The sequence below is a fragment of the Bacillus rossius genome, chromosome 12 (genome assembly GCF_032445375.1).
Source record: "Bacillus rossius redtenbacheri isolate Brsri chromosome 12, Brsri_v3, whole genome shotgun sequence".
NCBI lineage: Eukaryota > Metazoa > Arthropoda > Insecta > Phasmatodea > Bacillidae > Bacillus > Bacillus rossius.
In genome coordinates this window covers 50,832,699-50,858,036 of record NC_086339.1, presented here as the reverse complement: position 1 = coordinate 50,858,036, position 25,338 = coordinate 50,832,699, and the positions used below count along the sequence as shown (strand labels likewise).

General features: G+C 38.0%; 1 protein-coding gene across 3 annotated transcripts in view; it reads right to left on the bottom strand.

The window, feature by feature from the left end:
* Positions 1-3,781, bottom strand: part of LOC134537933 (signal transducing adapter molecule 1) — a 165,821-nt gene extending 162,040 nt beyond the window's left edge. The window contains exon 1 of one of the 3 annotated variants that reach the window (XM_063378909.1): positions 3,366-3,781. In XM_063378909.1, coding sequence (XP_063234979.1) covers positions 3,366-3,408 — 43 coding nt within the window. In that variant the 5' untranslated portion in view covers positions 3,409-3,781. The remainder of the gene's footprint in view (positions 1-3,365) is intronic. The other 2 variants (XM_063378910.1, XM_063378911.1) reach the window with 2 other exon arrangements.
* Positions 3,782-25,338: the final 21,557 nt, after the last annotated feature.

Below are 25,338 nucleotides of genomic sequence, written 5' to 3'. Positions count from 1 at the left end.
GTGTCTTTAAGACGTGAAGGATTATCATCAGAATTTTCAGTTGTTGAGAATGATGTACCTATTTACTGTAAGCAGAGACCAAATTGTTGGCATTTTACCAGAACCAAAACTTATTGAAAAGGACACAAAAATTATTTACGTATTTTCTGGAACATTTTCTGTTTTTGAAAAACAAAAGGTCAAAGCATTACTTGTCACAAAGGAAGGTTATATTTAGATTAATTTATTCTTCATTCATAAGCTATAGTCTAGTATTTTGAATTTAATTTGTGAAATTGCAATTCCATTTGAATAGAGCCTGTAAAAATGGAATATGGCCAGTTTTGTTTTAAATTGTCTCAAAAGTAGAGAAATAACAAGTGTGCATGTATTCATCTGTTTAAAAGTACATTGCTAAGGTAGGCTTATTACGTTAATAAAAGTAGGCTAAGAATATTTAAATTAATTGACGAGTGATTATTTCACTCATCTCTAAATGTTCTCATTCTGGGGTAAAACCGACCACCTCAATTTCATCAATTGAAAGCTGTTATGTTTTAAGCACAAACAGTAATGGTCGTTTCTACCCCTGCCACTACTACATGTTACTGTATGGAGACTAAACTAAGTGGTCGGAAATACCCCAGTTGTTGGTCGGAAATTTTCAGATTATGTATTTTCTACTGGGGTAATTCCGACCGCCAATTTTCCACCACTAACATTACACCTATTATCATACAATAATACCAAAGAACCACCTCAGAGTGTATAATGTCACAAAATATTTATTTTGTTAGTTAGAAAAAATTTTTTATTTGAATTTTAGTAAAATGGTCGGAATTACCCCATCTGACACTATAATATAACCTATAAACGGTAATTTTGCAGAAAACCAGTACGGATTTTGTAATTCTCTTTCCAAGATGAATAGAGAAACATCTGTAGGTACTGTTCAAAAAAACAAAATTTGTAATTTTTTTTCATGAAAAAGCTGCTAAACTTGAAATTTACCATTAAGTGGTAAATTTAAATCTTGGTAAGTATTTCATTGGCTCCCAACACTCTTCTATACATTATAAACTTGATACTTATCTCCGAACTGGGTACAGCCTAAAAAAGCAAATAAAATCTAGGTAAAATTTTTATGTTACCTGACATATTTACTAATTACTAGATATAAATGTATTATGACATTACTTGAGATAAATTTACTATCCAGTAGCAAATTCATTCAAGTATATGTTTTCTGCCCTTGTTAATTTAAACAAGATATCCACATGCTGTGAGCAGTTGCCAGTCATTGCGAAGATAGGTTATTTACCTAATGTTTCTTCAGATCAATTAAAACAGATAGCCTATATGTTTCAGAGGTTAGATTATAATGTGTGTTGCAGAAATTTGCAAAAAAAAAAAAGTTTATTGGGTAAATATGTAGGGTAACGGTATATGCGAAAAAAATGCTAAAAATCCGAAAATACTTTTATTCTATGCTCTTTCACGTCCTCTTTTCAAATCAACCGGCGGAGATAAGAAATTCCAAATACTTTAGGAGATATGGAATTTTTTAATTTTGAACATGTAGAGTAGCGGTATTTGTGAAAAATAATTCTAAAAATCTAAAATTACTTTTATTATATGCTCTTTCACTTCCTCTTTACATTAAAACCGGCAGAGATAAGAAATTCCAAATACTTTAGGAGATATCGAATTTTTAAATTTTCATCACAATACCTGTGAATTCAGGCGGCCACCATTGTTTCTTGTTTACGAGACGAGTATGATTTTTTTTTTCCGCGACGTAGGTGCTTGTTTAGGAGTATCTATTAAAATCTGAAAATACTTTTATTATAGTTATGTTATGTTAGGTTAGCTACATTAAAACACTTTAAAACACTATGGACGGTTAGTTAGGTTAGTATAGCTACATTAAAATAAACAGAGAAATATAAATATTAATAAATAAACCCGAGGTTGGCCGAAGGTAAATGGTTCGGGTGTAATCGGGAATGGCAGAACTTTATGTGCGTCTTGATTTACCGTTCGTGAATGCCTAATTAATTAAAATGGTTGATTAGGTCAGGTCAGTTACATTATTAATACTTTCAAACTAAGCGGACATTAAAAATAATATAAATTAATTTTAATGGTTGTTTAGTTTTAAAGTATTTATAATGTAGCTGACCTGACCTAACAAACCGGAACAAAGGTTGAACGGTAGGAACTCACGTAATTTTTTTTTTTACTTATTACTTGCGCAACAAATAAAACATTAAAATTTGAAACGTTAAAAACTCACATACGTTATAGGCGGGTACAATTCCTTTGCCATTAGTAGAAAATGATGTAGTCGTTCTACCTACGTCGCGAAAATAAAAAAATCATAAACGTAAACAAGCAACAATGGTCGGTATTGTGATGGAAAATAAAAATTCGATATCTCCTAAAGTATTTGGAATTTCTTATCTCCGCCAGGTTTATTGAAAGGAGGAAGTGAAAGAGCATAGAATAAAAGTATTTTCGGAATTTTAGCATTTTTTTCCGCATATACCGCGACTCTACATATTTACCGTTTATTGGGTTAGTTAAATTTAATAAAATGTAGGCCTATTCAATACATAATGAATTAAGTATAAAACATATTAATTTGGCTTACCTAATATGATCAATCTTCCACACTTATTTACATTTATTGACACAAATTTATAGTATTTTTAATGTAGCTCACCTAACCAAACCACTAAAATAGTAAATTACCAGTAAACTCTTAAAATTTCATAATGCTGTTTTAACTAATGATTAGAAAATATGTCAAGTAAAAAAATTTCAATTCAGATTTTTATTTATTAACTCTTTTCCAGATACACTCCGAGTCAAACACCTAAACTTGGCCTAATCATTCTCAACAGATCTCTCACATTAAAACAAAGCAAAGTGTCCAGGAAATGTTTATAGGTTGGGCATTAGGAATTAGACAACCGACCATACGTTTGAGCAATGTGCATACGGTAAACTACATGAGAATTGCCATAGCCCAGTTGCAATCGCCTAAATTGTCACAATAAAAACTATTCTATGTAAAGTACTTCACAAATACTTCTTCGCAAATAAATTTTAACAATAAATGTGCAAAATATAAAATTATACGGCCATCAAAAGACATGTAAATTCATTGACCCAACGAACCAACACCACTGGGCATTAAGATAGCACAGCTGACTCCTACCCGAATAAATACCTTAATCTAATTAATATTCGTCTTCACCTGTAATACAGTCATTTCATCATACACGTATTTCGTGAACGTATTTTAATATCTGAACCGGATTATTAAAACAAATGGACTGTATTCAACCAAACTAAAGTTTGAAAAACTTTTAAAAACTTACCCACGTCAGAATCAAAGGGAGACGAAGACGAAAACCAGCCCATGATTAAATATCGAAGAAATTTAACAGTGCTGCACTAGTCAACAACATTCATTCATGTAATTTACATGTAATTTCCTTCCTTCACAAGCAAACAATTTCAATTTTTAGAATAAAGTAGTGGTGACTAATAATTTACTTTAGAATAATACGAAAACATTTATGCCTATTCTTCTACTGTCACATATTCCTATTTTCTTTCTTTTACTATTACATTTTCTTTTTCCTAGAAGCAAAGAAAAGTCACAACCCAGTGTAGCCAACGAGTCGCTGTAAAAAAACCTTTGAATCACTTATCTTGGTCTGTACAAGAACAAAATTGTTGTATAATCGAAAATATTAGAATTGAATTCACTATTTTGAATTAAACAAAAACTAATAACGATGATAATCGTAAGATAGACATGGAACCACGGATCGTTGAATCAACATATACATTGTCATAAACATTGATTACATATATCCGGACAGTTAAAAACATATTATTATAGTAAATTTTTTAAAAAACTGTAATGTTTCCTCTAGTAATATATAAAACACAAAGTAGTTTATTACATGCTAGAATTTTCATAAAAGTTTATTTTAATCGAAAACTTACGTTATTATGTAATTTAAATGTTTAAACATATTTAATTTCAGTAAATAATAGTTTCATATTGCGAGAAATATTAAAATTAAAATATAAAAAAGGTCCTAGTGGGTATCGAATCTGAGCCCGAAATATAACAGTCTTTGCAATTTACCACTACACCATGTCGCTAACTGAATTTTGAAGAAAAAATACCGGTTAAGACTTCCTGGGTTGTTCATGCTACCCAGGATGCCGTATTAAATTAAAAGATAAATACACTGTAATGAAATTGTGCTGAATTTTGTAAATAGTCAATTTAATTAGTGTATTTTTTATAACAGCAGTTATATTCTTTTGATTCTAAACTACACCATTACTCTATGCTTGTTCATAACATCTCTGTGGAGACTTTTATGTTTTGTTCTATAGACTAAATACTCTTTGTAATCAAATGTTTTAATTTTAAAACAAGAGCAGGGGAACAAAAAAAAAGTGAAGGTTTTATTAAGAACATTACCTTTGGAAGAAATGTTGAATGAACAAGACTGAAAAAGAACTGTCAATTTGTATGTGTGAATATTAATGAATTGTGTAGTACCTACCTTTCCTTAAATTTTTAAAGACTATCTACGAAGCAAGATTATTGAATGTGAAGTTGACACTAGTAAAGACATTTAAATAGACGATTAGTTAAATGAAGGGTCGCTGATTTTAAACTAATTCTACCACATACTGCTACAAGACTGCATCTGATACTTCGCTGTATACTATCTGGACCCTTCCTCACTTTTCTATGATCTGAACTGCGATAGTTTTCCTTCAGTAGCAGTATCATGATTCTTCGAGTACACCAGCTTCGTCTAACTACTCTGAAAGACTACAGATAATTTTTTTTTAAAGATATTATATTGACGAGATATTTCTCCAAAAGTATGTATGGTAATGATAGGTATAGTGATGCTAAGTATGTTTTAGTTTGTAATGAGGTAATATTATGAAATATTTAGTTGTAGCCAAAATTCTACTTATTGATGTGACAACGTCTAATAAATCGATGAATGCAGGCTGCACGCACGAAAAAGTGTCCAGTTATGCTGAAGCGGACATTTCCGCCGTCTTGTAATCGCATGCCATCACTACCCTCCCTTCCTTCTCTTGGTAGAACCCCTCCCCATTCCTATCCCCTCCCTCTCGAGCATTTAGCGCCGTGCGCAGGTTCCCCACCCTTCCCTTCTGCGCACGCGCACTTGATTTTTGGCTCGTTTATATAAGGATCTGCAAATTGATTAGGGGCTTCTTATTCGCCTTAGTCACCTTGCCCCCTTTTAGTCCTACCTAGTCTGTAGACCGTGCCGTAGTGAAGCGTAAGTTTGCCGTCACCCGGGTTCTCGTGTTCGAGACTCGGCAGTGTTCCTAGCGGGAAGGCTGTTCTGTTGCGGGGAAACGTGTCCGGGAGGGCGCCAGGCTAATGCGGTGGTTAGCCACAAGGTGGGTCGTGAGGTTCGAGAGCCCCTGCGTGGCCCGCTAGGAACGGCGGCGGTGGTAATGATGCTAGAGATCCCTAATGCCTGTTGCCCCACTGGCCCTACACAGCATAGGATGCTGATCCCTAACTGGATTGGTGAGGTTTAGAAATAATGTACACGGTTTGCACTGTCGTTCACATTCGCGCACAGAGTGTGCGGAGTGGATTTTTAATTACGTTGGCAAATTACACTGCACTTACAATCACACGAATTCCCTAACATAAAGTACATTGTCAATTACACACGAGGCGCTCTGACGCGCCATCACTAACGTTATGCCCTCACGCCAGTTGCAGTTGAGGGAGAGTGTTCGATTAGAGTCGGCTAATCCCGTAATTGGTAAGCAGCGACGCGCGGGCCCACCTGTGTGGACCGCGGCTCGCTATTAAATTAAGAACATGTCTTTGATTGGATGTAGCTAGTGCCTGTGCACTAGGCAATTAAGTAAAGTTCTGTGGTGGTGGGAGTCGGCCCGTGCCGTATTATTCACGGCCCCACGTAATGCGTTGTGTGGGGCGTGTTAAATTGACGTGGCTGGGTTAGGCCCTACACCGGAAAAGGACAGGGCGCACACGGGGAGTATTTAAAAAAGGTTTCGGTTGTGACTATATTTACCAGTTCGATGAATACAAAGAGATTGACGTCCCTCGGCTTCTGGTCCCTATTTCCCTGTTTGCTAGAAATGTCCGTTATGCCCGTACTGCTCTCGTCGGAGAGGTGTGGGTCCAGGCCGACGTGGCCGGGACCTGGAAATGCGGGACCTGGAGGGATGGTGAGGTAGAATGACAGGTAGATCGAAAGGACCACTCGACGTTAATCGGTTCACGAGCTCTTTTATTGCGTTCAGAGAGCTTGCCGCGGCCTGGCGGATCCGTCGCGGGGTGCGCGCCTTTCCCACGATGACCCGGACTCCCGGTGACCGTCTCGTACGGCCCACTCGTCCCGACGCGTACTGGCGGTTCTCCCACGTAACAGAGTTCCTGATAATCCACTGTTTCGCAAAGGCACGTGACGCGTGCGCGGTCCCTACGTAATGACTCGTAACGTCGGCAATGGTTCGGCGGTGAGTAACTATGTTCCCCACAAAGACACGTGAGGCGTGCGCGGTTCTTACGTACTGACTCGTGACGTCGGCGAAAGTTCAGCGATGCGTAACAAAGCTTACGCGTCCTATAATGACCGACTCGTGACGTAACTTACGTACTCGCAGCTCGGACACCCAATCGCGTGGGCGGCACGTCGTAGGCAGCACGGCTGCTGCGAAATGCTCGTCCTGTGGCGGTGTCGCCGGACCGTGAGCTCAACAACCCGTCTCGCGATCAGCGCGGAGTGGAGCGCACGTCCGCCGCTGCTCGAGTCCTGAGTTCAACTGCTCTCCCCGCCCGCCCGCGGGCCGTCGCGCGCGGGCTGCGGGGAAGGAAGGGGAAATCGGCCGGCGTGGGAGAGCGCCACCCCTCGCGACGCGGATGAGCGCCAGGCCGCGCTTACATACAGACACTGCGACACGTTTACAAGAATTACACGATAGTTAATACATGACAATTACATTATTTACACCCTTAAAACAAAGTCACGGTCGTTTGGGAAGAAAATATATACACACAGAAACATTTACACATTAACACTGGCTCACTGGCGTGCTAGGGCGCACGCGGGTGCGTCCCTGGCCGATGCACACACTGGGGGTTCACTGGGGGAAACAGGCCCCCTCAGGCCCGCGTCGGTGGCCAGGTACGGCCTCTGTATCTGGGAGGGTACGACGACTGTCGTCAAGATGATGGCTCCCCGTGGGACGTGCGTCCGTCCCGGTCCGCGAGTCGCGCTGTACTGGCGTCTGGCCCTGGCGCGATGGGAGAGGTGAGCTCCCTGTCGCACCAGAGTTTCTAATGTTCCGTTATTCGTAAAAATCTATATAATTAACTAATTTTAAGTGGCTCTAAATTCACATAATAATAAAACTTAATGATTAACTTAATCTCTATATATGTTTTAGAAATGACATTTAATAAGTTTGTCTAAAATAAGTTTGAATATGAGAGTCATACTGGAGACTGTCTGTTTCTTGATAACTACTCCAGTGGCGAATGCTAATGCTAATTTGGGGCGGTTTGAGTTACGTCACATATTTCACTATTGGATTTAGGCTGAAGGCCGCAAGGGTTGCACTCACAGCTGTTCTAGTAGAAAGCTACACGTGAGTGACCCGGGCACTCCTACGTCGCACTTGTGTTGCACGGTGTTATTAATTCAAAGTGGCAGGTTCATTAACGTTTAGTGAATTTACTGTGTACCTGTCTTGGTTTGTCTTGCCAATTCATGAAGGGCGTTGAAATACCTAAGTTCCGCGGCGCTCGCCTGACTCGGGTGGGCCATGGCTAGGGGCGCGTTCCGTTAGCGGGGTCGGATACTGGCGGTTGCAGGTCGGGCTTTAGGGTGGCCTTCGGCCGGACGACGTCAAGTTATGTCAGTCCAGTGTAATCAGATTTTCTGGAGATTGTGTTATTTGGCAGACTTGGGTTCGCGTAGCTGTATAGCCTTTAAATTTTCGTTTCTGTAGGGGCTCAGCTAATTATGTTGTCAAGCTTACGTGCTGCACAAATGGAACCTTTTGCCGGGTCTAGTAAAAATGCCTCTTAAGTTTTCTGATCATGCTATGTAGGGTTTTTGAGGAGGCCTTGCCTTGGGTACCCGTGCTCTCAGAGTGACGTTCGATTTGGCCGCGACTGTAATTGTCGTGAGCTTACTGGCCGTACGTTGCCTTTTGAATTGAGTATTTGTTGGAGCTTGGGAGAATTATTAACGTTTCAGGAGTTACGTTATTGTGGGGATGCATACGTTTCTTACGTGTTTTGTGCCAGGGTCGCGTGTAGAGATTATGTTAGCAACTGATTTTGATCGTGTGTAAGCTAGCCCCCTCTTAACATTTGTGCTTGTTACGTAGCAGAATCATATTCGGGGTTTGTTTTATTGTGCCATGTCATGCCATGTTGAGGCATGCTGATTAAGCTCGCTTTTCGGAGCTCGTTTACCTAATGATACGTGGGTTTGGCCTTACGTTGTAACTTATTTTTGTGATTACTTGTATTTGTATTGTTTTACCTGTATTTAATTGTATTGTTCTGGCTGACTGCCTACGTAACAGATTTTCTGAGTATGTTAAAAATCTCAATTATTATTTATTCTGTGTACACAGCGATTAAGGTCATTCTGTGTTGACGTTAAATTATTCCCTTTGAGCCTTATAAATATTGTAACTTGCTGTGTAAGAAACTAGGGAAAAAGAAATTAAGATATTAAATCTGGCTTGCCTGTCACCTTGAGACTTGATTCTTTGTTATGTTTTGTAAGCATAGACACAACTTCTACTCCAAACCTCCGTAGTGAAACGGAGCCGTGTCTCTAGTCTGTCTTAGTGTTTTCTGCTTGTTCTCTTAAGCGCACATTGTTTGTAGTCCCTTTGGCTCCTCGGGGTCGGAAGTGGCTGCAACGCACATTGTCCCATTATGCGGTGTCCCGTTACACTCATTGTACGATTGAGCCGCATCTATCTCTCTTCCACTCGATTGAAACAACAATCGATTTGACTTTTTCGAGGCACATTAAACTTGAAACACTCCATTCGTTTCCTACTTTTCCTATCATCCTCCTATCCTTAACAGAATAACACAGATTGGAAGAAGTTAAATAGCAAACATGTATAAAAGTAATAATTAAAAAATCTCTTCATTAAAGTAGTAAACATATTTAAAATAAATAGTGCAAATAATAGTAAATTTGTCGTAGTCACAGATATCACCCCTCGTGATGATGCTGGTAGTGTCCTATGTTGGGGTCGGAGTTCAGGCCTTGTGGTAGGGGGAAATTATCACTACCCGTACTACAATGAAAGTTCGTCTGTTTGTGATACAACGTTTTACTTACTTAGCCTTTCACACAGTCCCTTTACATGGGCTGCTCGCTGCATATACCGCATTAAAAAACTAAATATTATTTACCTGCAAGCAGTACGTGACGTCATCTGATGTTGAAAAGTGTAACTAGTTGCAGCAAGTACCTTTGCATAAGATAAATTAACTCTCGCTGACGAAATATTTAAAAAATTGTATTTAAGTAATGGTTATTAATTTAAAACTCTTAGTTTGCATCTGGCATTAGTCTCGGTAACTAATATGAATTCCGATTTAGGATCTGACGCTGTATCGAAAGAACATAGGTGTGAATTTTGCAGCAAAGAGTTTATCTTGAGAAAGAATAAAAGACAACACGAGAAGAATGACTGTGTTAAAAATCCACTACGCAATATGATAAGATGTGTTCGATGTAGCAAGTCGTTTACGCGGAGAGAGAGTTTAAAAAGACATGGCAGAACTTGTAACGTCAAGCCTGCGTACAAGCTAGAGGACAACGATGAATCTACTAGACTAAGGAAGAGTGATCTACATTACGACAATAATTTTCCTGGCCCTTCCGATCTCGACAAAGAACTTAAATAGAAGGAGGTTGATGATTTACGGAAGAATGAAGACAGTGGAAGAATCCTTAACGTGAAAAGTGAGAATATATTCCAGCCGAATTCAAGTAGATCTTTCCTACTTTGTAAAAATGATGGACTCCTAAAAAGGAAGCATGAAGACGATGAAGACACTTCAACATCATCAACATCGAATTCTTACGGTAAATTGGGTGAAGACGATTCCTTCTACGGTGATTGTTACAGTGACTTTGAGGCTGTTGACAAAGACATAGACTGTGATGAAGCACCTAAAGCTGACAAGATCGAAGAATGTGACGGTGTCCTGAGACCGAAACGATGGAAACGACGTGATATATTAAATAAATCTGATCAAGCTTGTGATTATCACTGTCTCAAAAATGGAAGTTACCCTGAGGTTGGTGGTAAAACGGAAGACACCAGGGATCATAATATTTATTATAAACGTGCAAGGAAGAGGTTGGTAGAAGAGAATGATTACACATCATGGAAAGATCCGAACATATTGGTTGACTGGCTAAGACTTCTACATGGTTCGCTTTGTGTAGGAAACTATTCGTGCATCAATTAAATATCCTTCATACACAAAGAACTGAGGAAAGCTGGCTACATACAATAATGGCTTGTTTTACTGGCATTTGTATTTAGCAAAGAAATAAAATAAATTATTTAAATTATAAGAATTTAATGTTTTTATTTCTTGTATTCTGATTTCTAACTAAGATTTAGTCCTCGTAACTTGTGCTTCCTTTTTGCCTTTTCGTTGATGGTGCTTCCAAATGTGCTTCCCTTTTTTTGATGGTGCTTCCAAATGTGCTGCCGTTTTGTTGATTTTGCTTCCAAATGTGCTTCCTTTTTTGATGGTACCTACTTCCAAATGTGCTGCCTTTTCGATGATGGTGCTGCCTTTTCGTTGTCGGAGCTTCCAAATGTGCTGTCTTTTCGTTGTCGGTGCTTCCAAATGTGCTGTCTTTTCGTTGTCGGTGCTTCCAAATGTGCTGCCTTTTAGTTGTTGGTGCTTCCAAATGTGTTGCCTTTTCGTTGTCGGTGCTTCCAAATGTGTTGCCTTTTCGTTGTCGGTGCTTCCAAATGTGCTGCCTTTTCGTTGTCGGTGCTTCCAAATGTGCTGCCTTTTCGTTTACAGTGCTTCCAAATGTGCTGCCTTTTCGTTGATGGTGCTTCCAAATGTGCTGCCTTTTCGTTGTCGGTGCTTCCAAATGTGCTGCCTTTTCGTTGATGGTGCTTCCAAATGTGCTTCCCTTTTTTGATGGTGCTTCCAAATGTGCTGCCGTTTTGTTGATGTTGCTTCCAAAATGTGCTTCCTTTTTGTTAATGGTGCTGCCTTTTTGATTGGATTCTTGGTCCTCTTGTAAGCATAGAAAACATGATCCGTTGGTTCAGTTGAATATAATTAGCTGACGATGAGGAAGGTCGTGAGGTTCGAAAATAACTGGTCCATACGTCTGACATTGATTATGACCCGGTCTCTTGGTCCGAAGACGCTTGGTCTATATGTATGGCTTTGTACATGAACAGTTTAGAGGTTATTCAGATTATCGAAAAACTATACTTTCATGTTAGGTTTATCGGCAACATATTTAATTCGTCGAACATTGTCGTACATTGACTTGTGTTTTATTTTTGAAGAGAGAATGATTTATAAACTCCGCGAAAGGTATTGGAAAAACATAAAAAATGAATTTATTTAATATTTAGTTACACTTGTCACTGTTCAAATATCGAATCGAGGGCAGGAATCTAGCGATTCAATATGTAAATTAATGAGTGATTTTTTTGATGAATTTTGGATTTTTTCCCGAATTTCTAGCTAAATAATTACACGATTTCAAGATGGCGTCCAAATTTCAAGATAACAGGGGCACCTCGGTAATAAATATTTACTGCACTGTAGTGGGTTGGAATTAAATTACTCAGATGGAAATGTACTCTATAATACGAGTACACACACAAGATGGTGTACTTCAGAAGGTGGTAGCTCCTGGTAGCATGTACTGAACTTAAAATGTTGGATCCATGATGGTCGTCAAGGTCAAAGTCGTAGATCAAGGTCAAGGTCAAATTTCAAGGTCAAGGTCAAAGTTAAAGGTCAGCAGTTGAGAACAAAGATGTGGTGACCAGATAATTATACTAACATGGTATCAGCACACTCTAGCGGACGAAAACAAGATGGTGGTCTCCAGCATATGAAGACAAGATGGTGGACATGCCGTGTTACCAGCTGATGATATATGTACCTTGGTATTGTTGGTGGTAGATCAGTCTAGGTAGCTTTCATGGAGGAAGGATCGGCTGTTTACTCTCGCCGGGAATCGAACCATGGACGTAAATGGATCTAATCAAACAGAATTCAAATAAGTTAATTTTTTGATGAATTTTGGAATTTTTTTCATTAAAATCGGATAATAAATAAAGATTTTCAAGATGGCATCCAAATTTCAAGATGGCGAACATGACATAATACTAGGTGACGATATATACTTTGACATAAGTGGTGGGGGCCAGTCTGCCAGCACCCACTGTGAGGGAAGGATCGGTCGCCATTTTTCTTTGCCCTCGTCGGGTTCGAACCGAGGACTCCGAGCTCCGTGCCATAAATAATTGTTTTTTAAATATTTTTTATTAAAATTCTATTAATTGATTTTTTTTATAATTTTTAAATTTTTTTTTCATTAAAATCGGATAGTAAATAAAAAAGTTAAAGATGGCAGGCGTAACGGAAATTGCAACGGTGACGTCATAATCCAAGATGACATATTCCATGATGACGTCAGAGGCTTATCGGAGGCTGTAGACATGGATGCTTAAGCCTCTATATGGACATTTCTAGCCGCTGGGATTTTTAAGGACTAAAAACGGTAATATTCCCTTTAAACGGGAATTTTTCCCTCGAAAAGAGAAATTTTTAAATTATCAAATTTTTTGAGATTTTTTGGCGGAATTTTTTTCCACAGAAATGGAAATTTTGGCGATTTTGAGGAATTTTGGACAAATTTTGCCCAATTTTGACTAGTTTTGAGGGTCGAAGGGCAATGTCCTACTTGTCCCGTTACGCTGTGTCCCGTTACACTCATCCAAGATGGCCGCCGTGAAGTCACAATCCAATATGGCGGTCGACAATCTTCAATCCACCCCCTGGACCCTGTCCTCGGAGCCCCATTTACATACTACTTATTGTGTTTGTTTTCGTCTTTTCGTTTTGCTGTGTTTTGGTCTCGTTTCAACTGTCGTGCTGAATTTTTTTGGGTTCGGTATTTTTGTGCTGTCATCATTTGTGGTTTTTTTTCGTTCTGTTAGTCCATTTTTCTTTGTTTTTCTTTGTTTGTTGACCATATTCCTGTTGTGGAGTATTGTGTGGGGTTTATATCCTGACAACAGCAATATTTTGCTTAATTTGTGTTTTTTGTAGTTTTCTTCTACAGACATTGACGCCGTCCCCACCGCCTGTCCTGAAATTATGATAATTAAATTACGTTGGTTAGAATTTGGACTCGAGGGCGGGGTTCTTTGCCTCGTGGCTGCAGGCAGGGACGCGTCTACAAGGGTGGGGGGGGGGGGGGGGGGGGGGCGACTGAATTGCGCCCCATTGGAAAGAGCGCCTTTCAGGTTTTTTCAAGCGCACACACAATTATTTAAATCCTGATAGGCTGCCTTTCCAGAACGAGTTATTAACTGAATTTTAAACCGAAAAGAATCATGAAATGTGCCCAGGGCCGCAACTAGAGTCTCTGGCACCCGGGGCATGAATGGATTCATGCACCCCCCCCCCCCCCCCCCCTCTGTTTTTGCACATACCACACCAATAAAGCGGGGGGTCCGGGGGCCCTCCCACGGAAAAATGGTGCTATTTAAGCATTTTCCATACCTGCATGTAACAGTTTCTGTGCTACTGTAACTTCCTTGCATGAACCCACTCAGTGGCGTAGCCAGGAATTGTGTATGGGGGGTGTTAAGAATCATGCCCCCTCCCCCCCCGGCCGTATTAAAGCGGTGGGTCCGGGGGTCCTCCCCCGGGAAAAATTTGGATTTTAAGGTGTAATATAGTGCTATTTTAGCAGTTTCCGGTACTTTAATTTACATATTGTAATGGTAAAAATTTTATTAATTTTAATATGAAATTTGCTTGAGTAATTAATAAGAAATTAATTAATGATTTAGTGCTAAGGGGTGGGGGGGGAGGGGGTTTGAACCCCTAAATCCACCCCCTGGCTACGCCCCTGAACCCACTATGTCCATAAAGTAGTCCGTATAATCACAGGACTTGTTCATTAAATATGTTGAGACATTATATTGTAAATCAGATTAGACATTCCTGGCCTGCAAGTTAAAAAACTTTTTACCAGTTACCAGTTGTAGTAGGAATTACAATGCAAGCGATTTCGGCGCCCCCACAGCTTTGCGCCCGGGGCGTATGCCCCGCTTGCCCCCCCCCCCCCCCCCCCCCACCAGTTACGACCCTGAATGTGCCCCATTGGAAAGGGTGCCTTTCAGGTTTTTCTACACAAGCAAAAGAATTTGTAAAATCCTGATAGGCTGCCTTTCCAGAACGTATTATAGACTTCCTTTTAAGACAAAAATTATCCTGAAATATGCCCCATTGGAAATGGCGCCTTTCATGTTTTTCTTCATATGCAAAACAATTTACAAAATTCTGATAGGCTGCCTTTCCAGGGCTTTGTTGTTTGCGGGAAAATATCCTGAATTTTGCCCCATCGGAAAGGCCGCCTTTCAGGATTTTTCCTTGTGCGCATACAGTTCGTAAAATCCTGATGGGCTGCCTTTCCAGAGTTGGCTGTTCGCTTGGTTTAAGCGAAAGAAAACCCTGAATTGTGCCCCATCGGAAAGGCCGCCTTTCAGGTTTTTTTTTTGTACGCAATCAGTTCGTAAAATCCTGATGGGCTACTCAGACAGTTTGTACTCTTTATTTTATTCCAAGACAATTTTGAATTGTCCCCAATTGTTGAATGATCGGCGCAGATAAAACCTTTTTACACACAAAATTCAATCAATGTATGTCTATACAAATTATTATTCAACTTATGGTGTACGACCAAGCGAACAATTTTAGTTTCCTTGTAATATTTTATTTAAGCACTAGCAGCGATACCCGGCGTTGCTCGGGTTAATATAGGTACATCGCATGTTTAATGGTATAAAAAATATATAAGGATACGTTTTTTTTAACATAGATATACTAGATTTCTATTTTCGATATTGAGAGACCTATTCGGCCATTAAACATGCTGTGTATATAGAGTATATCTAATAGAGTAAACTAATTAACGAATTAAAATAATTTTAAGAAAAAGTTTAGTAAATGAAAAATTCATGTTTTACTTACATATTTACATATTATATTATTCATATAGCCTACATATTACATGATACATTATATATTGACATATATTATACATTTACATTTTTATTTTAGTATTATTTTTTATTTTTATTTTATGTTTACAACACTTGCTTATACACTACATTTATAGTTTTGTTGTTCGGACTGTAAATAAACAAATCTCGATGTGATCCTACTCGTGAGCATGCGACGTATAGTTGGCTGTGCAAGGCATGGTTCCCTTAAGTCAACTCCACAGTACTGGAATGTTTGGCCCTGTGCTTTGTTAATAGTCATGCTGTAAGCCAACTTCACCGGGAACTGTAAGCGTTTAAAATAAAGGGCAATCCATTTGATATTAAAGGTATCCGTGGTATAAATACTATCTTTCCTTTTTCTTTACCAGTCATTATACTGGCTTCGATGACGTTATTTTGTAGCTGTTTGATGCAGAGTCTCGTACCATTACACAGTTTCGGTGAGTTCAGATTTCGTAATAAAATAACTGGTGAACCAAGTTTTAATTTAAGACAGTGTAATGGCATTCCTGGAACATTTAATGAATTTAAAAATTCAGTAAGAAATTGTTGCTTTCTAGCTCATCAATCATTGTGTCAATTGACATGTAAATTTTCTCTTCCGCCGGAATCATTTCCTGGATGATGATGTTGATGTCGTTGACAATGTCGTTCTTCTCGTGGCTAGAATAATTCGGTCGTGTAACCATTCTGAATTGGTATAATTTCCAACAATATTTGGATATACTTCATTAATAAGTTGTTCAGGTGTTTCAACAACATTACATAACTCATTTGTTAATGTTATTTGGCCAGTATTTTCGTCTATTGGATAGGTGCTTTCTCCTATTTGTAAAAGTTTTTCAGAAAATTCTTGTGCCTTTTCATCTCCTGAAATGTGCGCCCTCATGTTCGTTGTTAATTTGATTATTTTTTTTTTTTGCGTGTTCACATATGGACGACTTCTTTAAGCAAGCATTAATTTCATCTGCCGGCGTCGATTTGGGAATGGCAGGAAGCGTTTGACGAAAATAACCTGATAGTATTAACAACACACATCCCATTATATTCGTGTTGTCGCGTAAATCTTGCAGTGTTCTATTGAGTGCTTCTAGTGATTTTCTATGCGGACCATTGTGCTTTCGTCCCATATAATGTCTTTGCGCTGTTAGTCCAGGCATTTTATGAGAAAAAGGGGTAAATTTATGGGCAAATTGCAAGAAAAGGGTTTACTATATAAAAATTTGCAGAAGAATTTGTAGAATAAAATATCCAAAATCCACCGAAATACATTTTATTTTGGTAAAGTTTTTCCCGGGATTTGTCCCGGAAGCATGCGGAATAAATTAATAACTGGAAAATGGTGCATTCTACGAAGAAAGGTATAGACACTAAAATTAAAGAGAGCCAAATTTACCATAACATATCAAAAATGTACAAAAATCCACTAATAACTACTATTTTCTTTTCTGGAATTCGTCCCGTAAAAACCTAAAATATTGAAATAAATTTAAAATGGCGCATTTTACAGCAAAATGTTTCAGGACAAAGTTAAAATACACAACTATTTTCATAATATATAACAAATTCACAAAAATCAACACAAAGTAGGTTTTTGGTTTTACAGAACATTTCCTGAAAAAAAAAAAAGACAAAACGAAAACGTATCGTACGTCAAAGAAAGTCGTGACTAAAAATAAAGACATTTTTTGTATTAAATATAATTTAAATTCACCAAAATTTGCTCATATATATATATATTTACATATGTATAAAGTTTTTTTTGTGACTCGTCCTGGAAAATCTTTAAAAATTTAATAAAACGATAACGGAACATCGTATTGAAAAACTTTCGGTGGGACAAACAGAAGCACACAAGATTTCCTATACTAGATCCTTAATTCACTGAAATCTGGTAAATAGATTTTATTTTGTGATCTGCCACGGAAAAAGTATTGAATATATAAGCTAAATAACAAAGCATTGTATCCCATGTCAAATTATGTCAGATCCTAACTATATTCATTTTCCATAATATGTTTTAAAGTCACTTAAATTATATTCCTTTTTCAGTTAGTGATGTGTTAAAACGTTTTTGAAATCTACCAAAATTATTTTCCAGAAGAAAAAAAACCGACTCATTTCAACTGCTTTTGTTTGAATGAAAAATTCGACACGTTCATTCTCACAAAACATACCATACAATTAAATTTACACAATATTTCCAGTGACCTGTTTCGAGAAGAAATAGAAAAATATACACACATTGGGATGCACTCTGCAACACACAATACTAAATAAACATGCATGGATATGTAGGAACACCCTACCTTAAAAGCCGTCACAGTAATTGCATTCCTCGGGAGGTAATTCACGCCGGTTTTTACAGGTTGATCCATGACAGTTTCCACAAACCAAAGAACATGAGATGCCGTGTTTCCTACAACTGCAGTTGGATGCACCGCAACCATCTTCCTTGCAAGTGCACCTGATTACCATCAAAAGGCATTCCGGAGCTGTTGGCTTGTCTGTCGAAATTGGCAAGAGAAGGTGGCCACATTTTTTCCATCCCCATTATTCTGGATTCATCTTTATTCCCTTCCATTCTTATATCTAATAGAAAACCCTTAAAAAATGGAAACGAGCTGAAGCACTAGTTGGAGATAACTGTTCTGGTTGTACACATTTGGAACTAGTAGCTGCTTTCTCACTAAACACTTTAAAACGAAAAGTGTCGAGTGTGTCACTTCTCGACCCATTGTACAGGCGTACTAGCAGCTGTTCTCCCGATTTTACAATGTCTTCTTTTGACACACTGGGAATACTATCTGAAAACACTGTCATTCTCGATCAGATCCATTATTTTCCCTTTTCCTATACCATATATGTGTGATGTTGTGTCACATCCCATGAATGCATGGCAGAAAAAAATATTACTACAAATTTCAGCACTGAGCTTCAGCTTTAGCTCCTTAATGTGATATGTTTTCTTCTGCCTTTGTTCACTTTTTAAACACAAGCAGTTATGTGATTGTGGGTCAAAGTAGTAAAGTAAAAGGACAAGTAAATCTGTGTATGTTCCTATAACTGTTGTCAACTGTTCTTTTGCACATTTTATAGCTTCTTGGACAATGTAAATATCTGCATCACCTAGTGCTTCGACAACAGGACATTCTGCTTCGCGTAAATGTATTGCTAATAACCTTAAAAATTGACCTTTATTTTGCTCGTCCAAAAGAAACATATCTTTACGGAGTGATAGTTGCATTTCTCCTGTGAATTCAACTACAGGTGATGCATTACATCTTGTTCTTCTCATATGTGCTGTGTCTTTAGTACTGTGAGTTTTCCCATATCCATCAAATACAGTAGTTGCTAATCCATAATTGTGATAAAGGTCAATTATATAATGCAATTTTTTTGCCCTTAATTTAATTCACAATTCATTTTGAAGTACGGTGCACGGATTCCGTTTTTTTTGATAACTTTTTTTCCGGGACATTTCCTGGAAAAAAAAAAATTAAATGTTGATCTGTGTGAAATTCTAATATATTATGAAAAAAATTGTTTACATTATCTTTTTCTTAAACCATTATGCTGTAAAGTTCAAAATTTTAGATTTATTTCATTTTTACTATTTTTTTCCGGCGCTAATCCCGGTAAACGAAGCAGAATTTATAAGCGGATTTACTTGAACTTTGGATATGTTATGGAAAAGTTAATGTTCTTTAATTTTTGTCTCTACAGGTTTTGTCGTCAGATGCACCGTTTTTGAGTTGTTTTTTTTTTTTTTCGCGTTTTTCCGGGACAAAACCCGGGAAAAAAGGTACCAAAAGATAGTGGATTTCGGTGGATTTTGGATATGTTATTCTACGAATTTTTCTGCGAATATTGATGTAAAAAAACCTTTTATTACAATTTGTCCATGTTTTTTTTTCATGACTTTCCTGGACTATGTTTCAATATTTGTCCAAGTGCTGAGGATTTTGTGATTTCACATACCGGAAATTCATAGTCAGCTACATTTAATGGTAATTTCAAATCAGAATGCGCTGTTCGTACACCATCCATGAGTGTAGCCGCTATCCCCGATGTTACAAGGGCGAGAACAATTTCTTTATTTGCACGGATTTCAGCTAGAATTACATTGATCAAAAATGTTTCCCGGTGCCGCCAGGTGCCTCTAAAAATATTATGCCACCTTGCTGTTTTCTATAATAATACATTATTATATCATATGCCTATTTTTGACTCTAAATTAATAAGGGTTTGTTGTGTTGAATGTAAAGCCCCAATTCGTCGATATTATAATTAGTTTCTTTTAAAAATTCACTGTTCATGGCATCCAAATGACTTCGTTTAGGAGATTGAACACCTAGTTGTACTAACTTTTGGTTAGATATTGTTAAACATTTATCTTCTATCAATATCAAAGCTTTGTTAAAAATTTCTTCATTGAAATCAATTTCCAAGTCCGGGTTTTGTCGTCGTAGTTCAGCCAAGATGTCATCGCTTACATATTCTCGATATTTAAGCCATAGTCTATTTGGATTCGAAGAATTACATGTATTTAATATAATTGCAAATAGCTCAAGAATTTGTTTCGCTGTTGCCATTTGGACTGCTTCGTTCATAGCTAACTCCCAATGATTATCGTTTTCTTGTAGACCTAATCTTTGACATTCCTCTCGATATGTTTCACAAATGTAACCATTGATAGTTTTTAGGTCTTCAAATCACGTTGGGCCACGAATAGTGTGTAGTAATAAACGTAGATAGAAACATTCAGCGTTATTTGGATGCACTGTGTAGACTCGTCCTATTGTGTTACTCTTGAATACTCCATCATGTACTTCTACTGGCATTCCACGTTTTCGAGAATTAAATTGTTTACTTGTTGTATTCCATGTATAATAACTTGGTACTTCTGAATAAAGTAAATTCTTAGCAAATGGATCTTTCTGGCATAATTCGTAAATTGCTGTTAAAGTTGTTCGTGTTGGTGGTTCTGTCGCAACTTTTTGTGCCGTTTCTGTAGTGAAAAACACACGTTGTACATTTTCTAAGTGGACGGATAAGTGGAGAACCAGCGGATCTCGATCGTGAATGGGAAAACTTAAAATTCGCCAAATCGCTTCGTTGGTATTGATGTAACGACCCATTTGATACTGTATTATCTTAAGTAGGTATATAAAGTATGTATGAGGACACCGGAGGACGGAGGGGGATTAATCTCTTCCTTCGACCATTCACACACGAAAAAGTGTCCCGTTACGTTCATCAGCCATGTACGCACGAAAAAATGTCCCGTTACAGTAGTAGGATATAGCCGTTTCTGGGACAGGCGCAGGATCCAGGATCCGACCTTGACCTTTGACTTTGACCTTGAACCCTGAACTTTGACCTAGACCTTGAACCGAGTCCTTGACCTTTGACCTTGACCTTGAACTTTGACCTTGACCTTAAAATTTGACCTTGACCTTGAAATTTGACCCTGACATTGAAATTAGACCCTGAACTTTAGCCTTGCAACCCTCGATGTTGCCAACCTGATGACGTCATCTAATCCGTATGCTAATCCATATGCTAACCTAACCTAACCTAACCTAATCCATATGCTAATCTATGCTAAACTAACCTAACCTAACCTAACCTAATCCATATGCTAATCTATGCTAACCTAACCTAACCTAACCTAGCCTAACCTAACCTAACCTAATCCATATGCTAATCTATGCTAACCTAACCTGACCTAACCTAACCTAATCCATATGCTAATCTATGCTAACCTAACCTAACCTAACCTAACCTAACCTAATCCATATGCTAATCTATGCTAACCTAACCTAACCTAGCCTAACATAACCTAACCTAATCCATATGCTAATCTATGCTAACCTAACCTAACCTAACCTAATCCATTTGATAATCTATGCTAACCTAACCTAACCTAACCTAACCTAATCCATATGCTAATCTATGCTAACCTAACCTAACCTAACCTAACCTAACCTAATCCATATGGTAATCTATGCTAACCTAACCTAACCTAACCTAATCCATATGCTAATCTATTCTAACCTAACCTAACCTAACCTAACCTAATCCATATGCTAATCTATGCTAACCTAACCTATCTTAACCTAACCTAACCTAAACTAACCTAACCTAACCTAACCTAACCTAATCCATATGCAAATCTATGCTAACCTAACCTAACATAACCTAACCTAATCCTATTACTGTTGCATGTTTCGTTATGGCAGCCATCTTGGAATCGTGTAATTATTTAGCTAGAAATTCGGGAAAAAATCCATAATTCATTAAATAAATCACTCATTAATTTACATATTGATTCGATCAGTTCCTGTCCTTGGTTCGATACTCGATCGATGCAATAATGTTTAATTTTATGTAAAAAATAATAATTTCAATAAACCATGTTCAAAAATTCTTATGAGGCTTAAAATCCTCTACTACCATCATCCTATAAGCCATCATGTCCGCCATCTTGGAAATTCATAATTTCAATGCTAGAAATTCAGGAAAAAGTTCAAAATTCATTAAATAAATTTTGCAACCAATAAAATGATTAATTAGATCGACTTAGGTCCTTGGTACGATTCTGGATGCTGAAGAAAAAATAAATATAACAACAATTTAACATAATAGTGACAGGTTCGTAAATAAAACATCGCAAATTCTTTTACAAAATAAATTTTATTACAAAATCTATATTTTACTACAGGATCACTTTCGAAAGCCCTGCATAGGCGTGAAATGACTAATTCTTAGCTCCAATCGGTTTATACTAGACAGAGACCAACCAGAACCTTTACAGACATAGTCCTCCTCTTCTTGACAGAGTTTCTGGATACCGTTTTTAACAGTTTGCTTCACATCGTCAGAACTGTAAATTACTGCAGCCGATGTCTTGAATGCACACTTCCTCACTTCGTCTTCGAATGGATATGGCTTTCCATATATACAGTCCAACCACAAGTTCTATTTTGATGGACCGTTTGTTGCTACATCATCAGTAAGCTGATTGATTATGTCCTCTCTGATATCATCAAGAAAATTACAAATGTCTTTTGACTCACCTAACGTATTTAGATAATAGTAATCTTTCAATTTTCCACGAAATGCAGACTGCGCCAAGTAGAACCCATTATCATTCACTTGTAATGCACCGAGCACAGTATTAGGTTTATTTTCATGTCCAGACGTTGTAGCAATCGGTTGCTGCACATTGGTTTTCTTGCTTGTACGCTTACGAGTCTCCAATCTAAAGCGAGGAGTCGAAATTCCTACAGGTAGTTCTTCAGTAGACACACGGACTTTACCGTTGCATTTTTTCACATGCCGTCGCAAACTATCAATACGTGTAATCCATTCATGACACTCATCACAGCGGAACTTTATGCGAGATGGATTCTTCTTGCATTTACTCCTCTCATGTCTTCGTGCTACATGAGAAAAAGTGAACGACATATCGCAGTATCTGCAAGGATACCTTGCTGATGAAGACAAGCCTTTCAGACCCGATCCAGATACTGACGTTGTCGCAGTTGCGCCATCTCCAGGCATACTCTTATGAACATCAATGCATCGTTGTTGAATAGAAACCTTTACTTTCTACCGAACAGCAGGACCTTTGCATGTCTTCATGTGCGTTTTCATATTATCTTTTCTGGCAAACTGCTTATGGCATTTCTCACAAACAATCATTTTACGATAAAGGTTCTTGACACATTCTCTCTTTTCGTGTCGTCGAGCATTGCTGTTGTTTGTGAAAATCTTGTCACAGTAACAACACCGATGTCCGTTAGTTGTTGAATCACCAGCCATTGAAGTCTCCATCGAGGCTGAAACGAAGTTCGTCATGTTTTCCTGTGAAGCCAGCACCACCGGCATTAAATTCTCTTCTGCTGGTGGTACCACGACTGTTGAAGTCTCCTCCAGTGTTGTCAGAGGCGTTGCCGTCGGGATCTGCTCCAACATCGTCGGCGCTGACGTTAGAGTTCCTGTAGACGATGGTACAACATCCATCAAGTTCATCGTTTTAGACGGTAAAGATGCCATCGAGTTCACAAGAACAGGTAATTACGCGACTTATGCACCAGAAGAAACAAACTAGGTGATCCTTACACCGATAACGTCAGTAACAAACTGAGCGACCTGCTGTATAGGACTCGCTTATATACATGCACAGGATGGAATAATACGCTAGTCAAATCAAGAACCAATTACTATAATACTCGAGTCAAAACTACTTTAAAAATAGAAGCCCACTCAACGAAAAAGGCAGCACATTTGGAAGCAAATTCGACATATGAAATGGACACGCAATGCACGCACTTGCAGATTTCATCACAAAGTTAACATTTAAATTTCATTCAAGCGAAGTAGCAAGCCAATGTCACATCATCATATTAACATCCTATTGGTCATACTATCCTCAAAATTTCACAGTATTATAAATCGCACCAGTTATAGACGGACTTATGGTTTCTAACACACAACAAATCAGTCATTTTTCATTATAAATTCATATTTTAAAATGCAAAATATACATGGTAAACGAAGAACTAGGTACGTAAATATTTTATATACTTTATGTACACTGTAGACGCCAAGAGCTTGAAAGTACATATGTAAGAAAGATATTTAATAAAACTCATATTAAATATTATATTTATTCCCATTAATACACATCAGATCAAAAAAAGTAGGTTTTATTATATAAACCTCGCATTTCTTAGTTCATGTTTCTTTGAGGATGTATAAATTTTCAGCATTTCGCGAACCAAGTAGAAGTTTTAGCCTGTTCTTCAATCATTTGGATTGTCTCTCGATGAACAATTGGTCTCATGTGCTACGGCTTCCATCTTCTTTACATATTTGTTATTATTAGTCTTAAAATCCACGCATCCGTGTCACTATCACAGACGCAAAGTTATCATCTTCATCATCGTAGCTGTCATCAACATTATCATGAGCTGCATCAATATCACTCATTTTATGATATCGTTTCCGCATTTCAGTTGTCAGAGATTTACCACAATCTATGATCTTGTGAGCTTCACATTATTCTCTATTGTTTTGTAGACATGGTTAGTTCCATTCTCGTTTTCTTTAAAAGCCTGTGTGTCCAGTTTTATTATTTAATCCTTCAACCCATCATCCCAAACACAATTAAATCATCGTAGTATACAGAAAAAAAAAATCAACAAAGTTCCTTTCATTTAATCTTAGGAACCGCATCATCCTTTCCACCTATAGTATAGTTTCTTGAGCCCAAGAGTCTTTCAATATATACCATGCAGTGTTCTTCAAGAGATGTGGTATACTTCTAGTTCTACATACAAATCCATCCTATCATTGATTTGTTGACACATTAGAAAAAAAAAAAAACCTTAAAGTTAATTTTTACGTGTTTTATTAAATTATCACTTCGGCTAAAAATAATTACCACACATAGTGTGTTATTACATTTCCTTCTTCATCTGCAATGCTAAGTTCCTTGATAATAAATCCATACTGACTAGAGAAGCCTTGGAGGTTTACACATTTCGTCATGGTGGTCGAGACGAGACTAAGCCGGTAATGTACTGTCAGGTCTTAGATAATAGACGACACAATCTACCTTTTTGCAGGATGTCTCGATTATGTCCGGAGTCTCCTCTTCACAATCACTGGTCCAGTGATGACCGAAGTTGCAGACCTCTAGTTGGAAGTAACCATCCTCGGTGACGTAGTGCACACGGCGGAATCCGGGCGTTACTTCCGCGTACTTTGCAGTTGGAATGAACAGCATTTGCTTGAATTTGTAGCAGCAGCTCTATACCCAAACGACTATGTGTTGACTGCTGTGTCTAGGGTGTTGACCTCAATTTATTCCGCTAGGACCACCCTCCAGTCCAGTCACATGTACCGTTGCTTCCGTTGTTGTCCCCCGCCTTGCTGGCG